General features: G+C 44.3%; 1 protein-coding gene across 1 annotated transcript; it reads left to right on the top strand.

Annotated features, from left to right (window-relative positions):
• Positions 1-2271: 2271 nt before the first annotated feature.
• LOC119308409 lies at positions 2272-7879 on the top strand. The gene is made up of 4 exons (XM_037584539.1): positions 2272-2592; positions 2928-3403; positions 4996-5231; positions 5979-7879. The coding sequence occupies exons 1-4, from the start codon at positions 2453-2455 to the stop codon at positions 6543-6545; spliced, it is 1419 nt and encodes a 472-aa protein (XP_037440436.1). The 5' UTR covers positions 2272-2452; the 3' UTR covers positions 6546-7879.
• The last annotated feature ends 341 nt before the right edge of the window (positions 7880-8220 follow it).

Raw genomic sequence — 8220 nt, forward strand, 5'->3', positions numbered from 1 at the left:
GCGCGCGCTCGGCCACCACCCTGCCGATCCCGGCGCCGTCCACCGCCCAGCACACCTAGATAGACCAGTCTCCGCTGGAAAAAAGAAGAGGTTTCGCCGAGGCAGCCTCTCCACCGCCGTCCGGGCAACTTCTCCGACGTTCTGGCCGCGCAAGGCCTGTACACCGGCGAGTTTGCGCCCACCTCGCCCGCAAGGTGTTCGGTGATTTGCCCGGCCCGGCGATGGACTCGGAAGACGAGGAGGCACTCGCGGCATTGCTGGAGGAGGAAGCCGAAGCCGACGTCCAGGAGCAGGAGCATCTCATGGTGCTCGCCGCCCTCGTCGGCCTGCTCGCAAGCAGTGAAAAGTCGCGGCGAGGTGGGTCGGTGCCTGGGCGGGTGAAAGCAAAGAACCGGCATCGTCTGGAAGGCTACTGCATGCTCTACTCTGACTACTTCGCCGATGCTCCATTGCACGACGAGAAAACATTTCGGCACTGTTATCGGATGAGCCGAAAGCTTTTCCTCGGGATTGTGAATTCCATCCGAGAGTTCGATAGCTACTTCAAGTGCAAGAAGGATTGCACCGCACACTTGGATTCACCTCAATCCCGAAGTGCACGACAACTATGAGGATGCTTGCATACGGAGCTTCCGGTGATTCACTCGACGACTATGGGCGCATGGCTGAGTCCACCATCATTGAGTGTTTCTACAAGTTCTGCAGGGCAGTGGTGGCAGTGTTTGGACCGCAATACTTGCGAACACCCAATGCGGAAGACACTACTCGGATCCTAGCACAAATGCAGCAAGAGGATTTCCTAGGATGCTTGGAAGCATCGACTGCATGCATTGGAAATGGAAGAAGTGTCCATTTGCTTGGCAGGGGTTGTACAAAGGCACCAAAGGCGGTTGTAGTGTGGTACTTGAGGCAGTGGCCACATAGGACCTCTGGGTCTGGCACTCTTTCTTTGGGATGCCAGGAACTCACAATGACATCAACGTCCTGCAGTGCTCCCATGTCTTCGCCAAGCTTGTTGAAGGTCATTCTCCTCCGGTAAACTTCGAGGTCAATGGGCGGCACTACAACAAGGGGTACTACCTAGCTGATGACATCTATCCGAGATGGTCGACATTTGTGAAGACTATCTCAAACCCTATGTCAGGAGGCAAGAACGTCTTCTTTGCGAAGGTTCAGGAGGCTTGCAGGAAGGATGTAGAGTGGGTATTTGGTGTGCTCCAATCTCGATTTGCTGTTGCCCGGTTCCCTGCCCAGACCTAGTCGAAAGATCAAATATGGGAGATTATGACTTGCTGCGTCATCTTGCACAACATGATAATTGAGAGCGAGCAGGAATAGTCAGTGTTTGACACAAAACCATATTACAGGCAGGGTTCTCTTGCCCAAGTTGATCACCAGCTACCGGCAACCTGGACTGACTACCTCAATATGCGTCAGGAGATCCGAGACCCACAGGTGCATCAAGAATTGCAACACGATCTGGTGGAGCACCTATGGAGGCTCAAGGGCGATGCCGGGAATGACGTGTGATGAAATATGAGTTTTTATTCGTTGAACTATATAATTTGTATTTAACTATTTGTTGAACTATTTGATTTATATTGATTTTCTGTGATGAACTATGGAGGCAAAAACATGCCGAAACACGCCGAACCACGCCGGACTATGTGATGAACTAATTGATTTCTATTTGTTGAATTATTTATGAGAGAATTCACGCCGAACTGCGCCGAATATGGGCCGATTCACGCAGATATCGGGCCGTTTTTGGACAAAATTGAGCCGGATAATGGACCGAAATCGGCGCCTGGGAGCGGCGGCTGTGTGCCCAACCGCCCCCAGAGCTGAGTTTGCCGCCGGCTCGCCCACAGGCGGCGATTTTTATGTCTCTAGACACGCTGCTCTTAGGAAGCAGTGCTCAAGCATCTCGGTTCGAATCCGAGTGGAGATAGGTTAGTTACGTTTATATATGAAAAATCGAGATCTAGTGACATAACGCAAGGTCTTCCAAAAGTGGAACAAACCTTTGAAGCGCTTTCAATTGATTCATTATCCCCGAATCTCGAAAGGAGAATTGAGGATTGGACTGGGGGCCAACGGCTGGAGATGCTCTTAGCGTCTTTGATTGTATTGTGTTCAAAAAAGTTCGAAAAAAAACTGTTATGCGCACAATGAGTTTTTTTTTCTCCTTTTTGAGGGGATGTGCGCACGATGAGTCTAGTCTGCACGACCATTGCACGATGGCCATGTAGCTTTCAGTTGTCACGCAACTTGAGGCTTGATCGCATTGTCGTCCAAAAATCGTGTGTATAATGTCGTGTGCATAGTACTGTAGCCCCCCACCCCACGCCAGCACTGCCGCCCTGCCCGGCGCCGCCGCCGAGCGCGCGCTGAGCTGCGAATCCTCCTCTCTATTCGACATTTCCTCTGACGCCGCCACCTCCCTGCCCCAATGCACCGCCTCTCATCTACTTCGCGACTTCCCATCTCCTTCACGGCATCTTCCCCGCCTCGCTGGTGGCCTTCAGCGCTTGCCCGACGAGTTATCCCACTCCTGGCGGCTCCAAATCCACCAGCCCGTCGTGTTTCCCGGTGTGTTTTCTTGTTCTGATGCTAAAATTTGCGCCTTTACCTGGCTGGTATAGCTTTTTTTAAAGGAGTTTGGCATAGTTTTAGATGCGGATTATGGCCAACTATTCAGTTTCTATTTACCCTTCTTATGTATATGTACTCCCTCCGTCCAAAAAAAAAAAACTTGTCCCAAGCTTATCTCTTAAATCGATGTATCCAGATACTACATACATCCATTTGAGGGACAATCTTCTTCGTATGGAGGGAGTAGCAATCACGATTTTAGTCCTTACCGATGATACAATCCTATTTATGCCCGATGCTGAGATTGGATTTCTATGCTATTTTGGTGATAGATTTCCTCATGGATCTCAGAACCTGGCCACCGTCAGGCGAGTACAAGGCGATGAGTCTGGTAAACCATATAGACGACTGCCCATCTCGATCGCTCAAATGATGAAAAACATCAAGACTGACAATTCAAAAAAAATGAAAAATATTGGGACGAGGGGCACTGCCTCGGTGGTTATAGATGAAGATGGGAGGAAAAGTGATAAAGATGCTTTTAGGACAACCTCAGAGGTTATGGATGACAAAAGTGATACATGGGGCCAAAATGTGAACTTACCTGGTTCTGAGGAAGACCAAAGTAGCGCAGCCAAGAATCACATTACTGGAATCGCTGTCAGTGAGGATGAAGGACTCAGTGATGATGAAGGATTTAGTGTGAACGGTATACTTGCAAAAAGCAGACACCGTGATGGTTCTATATACAGGGGTATTGATTTATTTCATTGGAAAAAAGAGTATCGTATTGCAGACCGTAATGAGAGTAAGTGACCAATATATCTTTCCTATTTTTATTTTTATTGTTAGAGATATGGTTAGTTTCTTAATCAGTGGTACATCTTTCCATATCCTGCAGCTGTACAGATTTGATATTGATCATATAGATTACTTTTACAGAGACAATGCTAGCTGTTTGAGACACTCCGCCGAAACTTCCTCGCCTTGCACTCTTTCAGTTATGAGATTACATAGATGCCCAATTTCCCATGTGAGGCTGAATAAATTAATGCATTCTCCCTAAATGTTGCTTACATATCAAACCGTGCAACAATATATACAAACGGCATAGTATGCAGGAAAATGACAGTTCTAACTTCAAATAACAGTATAAATATGTACAGTCACACTAAAGGACAGACCCAGTGCATAGAAGCTCCCACACAAGGTGGGGTCTGGGGAGGGATTATAGGAACCTAGTCTTACCCCTGCAAAGTGCAATGCAGAGAGGCTGGTTCGAACCCAGGACCTCTTGGCACAAGTGGGGAGGACTTCACCACTGCGCCAGGCCTGCCCTCATGTACAGTCACACTGCTGCAGTTAATTAGGTTTAAAGCCTCTATACATGCAGCCTCAAGCTACCAATAATACAAAGGGTTTCAAGTCCTCATACAGTTCACATACTATACATAACCTGAAGGACTGCTAGTTGTGAAAGGAGCCAACCAAACCTTCAATGCCCCTGTTTAGCACGAGGTTTGGGTTGCACTTCCCCAAATTTGTACTGTCCCCCAATATATTTATCACTTCCTAGCTAGCAAAGTTTTAGTTTTCTTCTCACTGGTTGATAACAATCAGGGGTGGAGCCAGGATGAAAACTGAGAGGGGGCAAAGATATGTAGGAACTTCTTTTTCCAGAAATGGTTGTAGGAACTAATGGCTAGGTCATTTACGGAAACTAACAAGACGACTACACAAGCATGAGTGAAGCAAAATCATATATTTCCTTATAATATAATTTCATCACACACATAATTATGATAAGTTCATCGCCAAAGTAAAAGTGAACTAACCATTTTAAGATACAGTGACTTGAGAAATAGCAATATGTTAAACATTACAAACTACAAGAAAAGAGGATGTTAAAATCTAGGGAGAATGTAAACATTGATAAATAAAGAAGTAAGCTTGAGTGCATTACCTCCTTCCGTTTCATCCCACGTCGATTTTTTGCATGGAAGGGTTTAACTACCACCTCATTAGGGGTGTTATCCTACATTTCCTTTTCTACGAAGCAAATTAGGCCACAGCTCAAAAAGTCATCACCATTTTGTTACATAAAGCATTCTTCACAAACTTTATAGCTGAGAAGCATCTATGCTCAGTGTTATTTTTTTTCTGTAAGCAACTGACAAGCTTTTCAAGGCGATGTTTTCTTTTGGTGTTCCTAAAGAACTTCTCGAGGGAGTGGAGTTCGGAGTAAAAAGAACATATCCACTTAGTAGATTGAGAAGGAAAAATTCTAATAGGTCCATGTAATCCTCAAATGGCATTTTTTTACCTTCTGAATATTTTGTTATTTGTTTACTGTATTAATTCGAGTTATAAACTTACACTATAACTTTACTTTTTATGAAGCTCGGTTGGAGCCAATGACATTATCAGATCCTGCTGCAAATTGCAGTGTTCACGATGGAACTTGTACTAGACATTTTGCTCGTAGCATGCTACAAATTTACTCATTGGAGTTGACTAAAATTTCTGTGGATGGCTTAGTAGAATTGTATGGATATGTAGCAGTGCGGGATGATCTGGATCCGTTGCTTAATTATGTTGTCAATATTAGCAGGGATGATCCCATCATCGTGGAGCAGGTATATATCTATACTTATCTGCAATAATTTCTAGGAAGAAGTCTACCCTAACACCCCATACTATCGAGGTTTATCTGCGTAACTAGGTGTTTGCCCGTTAAGAAAAATCTTCACTACCATTTAAATCACACCTTGGGGCAGTTTTGGAGGCAGTTTCACCTACGTGGCTTGTTAGGTGGATGCTGCCACGTGGGCAAAACCACCCCAGAGAATAGATTTAGCCGGTATGGAATATTTCAGGGGTAGATACCAGATTTTGTACTTGTGTTTTAAATAGAGGAACCTTGATATTTGATGGGGTTAAGCAAACTTGTTCCTTATTTTAAGCTATATTATTCATTTCATAGTATAAGGTTAAACTTATCACATGAATATAACATATGAGATCAGAGCAGTTACATTCTCTCGATGGCGTACTATAAGCCTGGTCGGATGGAGTATCATTAATGAATCTATCAGTACAAGTCATTTTCTTTTGTCTTCTCATTACACACATGCTTATGTACAATTGTGTATATTTGGGGGTTTGAAACAAAGTCAAATAAATCAGGGGGGGCAATTTTCCCTATCACCATATGCAGCTCATAACTGTCTCGTTTGAAATGTGACAAATATCTTGGTTATCAATTATTAAAAACTCCTTTGAAGGAAATTTTGTTACAAGTGAAACATCGTGTCAGAAGTATTTAGCTTTAGGTATTTCTCACTTTTCTCTATAAAGAGCTACTAAATATAATCATTTTGTAGGGTTCTCTCATCAACATGATTGGCCCCAAACGAGGGATAGATATGGCAGATCATGCTCTACTTGAATATGACATGAAGATCAAGTCAGCTGGACAAGAAAAAGATGACCTACAGCTGATTGATGGTGCATCATTCATAGGCCCCTTAGGCTCATGGGATCGGCCGTACACATTTCACATTGCTGGTGATTGTGGCTCAGTTGACATAACTTTGTCACGTCTTTTAGAAGCAGTTGAGGCGACCATAGAGGTTCTCGTATTGGAAGTGAAAAGCTGTTTCAGTTTGTCCGTCGGATGTTTAGCCAGTGGGTTTAATGCAGAAATCCGGCTCTTTGATGGCACCATCGCTGATTCACAAGGCCTAAAGAGGTCGGTGGTTGCTGTAATGGACAATTCTTTTATAGATTTGAAGTTCAAGGTAGGCGCACTGTCATCCAGTTCCGACCAACATTGCTGTTCCTTCAAGGTGAAAATGCATGGGCATGATATTGAAGAAATAAAGACTGATTTTGCATTAATCTTAGTGAAGGTGATTTGGTCGACCTTGCCTAGGGGCTTTTCCGGTTAAGGTTTGTCCGGCCATGTGTCTGATGGGCTGGCTCGTGACTAACTTGTGGAGTGTAATAATCAAAACTATTCTGGCAAGTCTTTGCATACTCAGTCCAGAGGCCATAGTTTGCTTATTATCAAAACACCACACCACAAGCTAGTGCTATGGTTGGGTCCTTCTGGTGGCGAGACGTCTGTTCATTGATGCATTCTTTCCGTGGAATTTTGGTCTGCTCTCCTCATAATTGTCTATCAGTGTTGTTTTGGAAAGATAACTGGTGTGACCCTCTAATGGCCCATAAATTCTCACGCCTGTTTTCACATGCAATTAGTCCTTATGTTTCGTTGGCCGAGCTCTTGGGTTCAAGGGATTTGCGTGAACCTGCGGTGAACTTTGCTATTCGCCTATTCCTCTCTCAGAGCAAGTTTTTGTTGAACTGCAAGAACTGGAGGTGCTTCTCCTGGAGCTCAATATGGATCAGGAGGCTCGTTCTGGTCAGGACCCCAGGGACGGGTATACTGCAGCTGGCATCTACAAAGCTCATGTTTGCCGGTCTGGAGTGTCCATCTATTTTCAAGAAAATATGGAAACGCAAGTGCATGCCAAAACTGAAGGTGTTTATTTGGCTGTTGTTGGTTGATCGACTCAATACCCACGACATGTTGGATAGAAGACACTGACACATGGATTCGGGATTAAATTGTCCTTTGTGTGCAAGCAACAGCAGAGAGACCAGAGAGCACCTTTTCTTCAACTGTGCATTTGCTCGCCGCTCCTGGAGGCAGGTTGGCATAAATTGGACCCAAAATCATGATGTGGCTGCCATGTTCCGCTCGGCTAAACAATCTTTTACTGGCCCTTGTTTCTTTGAGGTGGCAACTTGTGTTCTGTGGAATGTGCGGAAACAACGCAACGCTTATATATTTCAGCATCAGACCCCTTCTTTGGCTACTTGGCGTGTGCTGTTTAAGAGAGATATCGGTCTCATTGGTCATAGGGTTAAGCCCCATCTTCAAGCTCTCTGCTTTCTGCTTGGTTGACTACTCCCTCCGTTCCTAAATGTAAGTCTTTGTAGAGATTTCACTAAATGGACTACATACAGAGCAAAATGAATGAATCCACACTTAAAATGCATCTATATACATCCGTATGTAGTTCATAGTGAAATCTCTACAAAGACTTATATTTAGGAATGGAGGGAGTACTTCGCACTAGTTTGGCCCTTTTGGGCTTGTAACCTCCCCTGTACAGCATGGTCTCATAACCTTTATAACTTTGTAAATTTGTATCTCTTTTAATAGAAAATATCTTAGGGGATTCCCCTACTGTTTCAGGTCAAAATAACAATAATGGTACATAAATGCAGTTCATCACTGCATTGTGAGTGTGAACTGAACAAAAAAATTGCTGAAGCTTTAACCTCCAACCTGATGCTGGTAACATTATCTTTTTCCAAGAGCTGAATGATCAGTGTCAATTGCACTCTACGGACGATGTTTGCTGGTGATTCGTGAAGCTGCTGAGAAAAACAACTCATGATAGAAGAATGATGGGCAAGTTCAGACATTTTATTAATCATCATCAGCTCAAAAATCTTTACCTGCAATTGAACTGACTGCCTGCCACCTCCTTGCTAACTGCCCTTTCTCCATTGTTGTTTGGCGTTTGGTCCTTCTCAGAGCTGGCCTACTAG

The sequence above is a fragment of the Triticum dicoccoides genome, chromosome 5B (assembly GCF_002162155.2).
Source record: "Triticum dicoccoides isolate Atlit2015 ecotype Zavitan chromosome 5B, WEW_v2.0, whole genome shotgun sequence".
Classification (NCBI taxonomy): Eukaryota; Viridiplantae; Streptophyta; class Magnoliopsida; order Poales; family Poaceae; genus Triticum; species Triticum dicoccoides.

Excerpts from the sequence above, each read along its gene's own strand:
- LOC119308409 (XM_037584539.1), top strand. The coding sequence starts at position 2,453 with ATGCACCGCCTCTCATCTACTTCGCGACTTCCCATCTCCTTCACGGCA. Across the intron at positions 2,593-2,927 it reads CCAGCCCGTCGTGTTTCCCG|ATTTCCTCATGGATCTCAGA; the intron begins GTGTGTTTTCTT and ends TTTTGGTGATAG. Across the intron at positions 3,404-4,995 it reads TATTGCAGACCGTAATGAGA|CTCGGTTGGAGCCAATGACA; the intron begins GTAAGTGACCAA and ends CTTTTTATGAAG.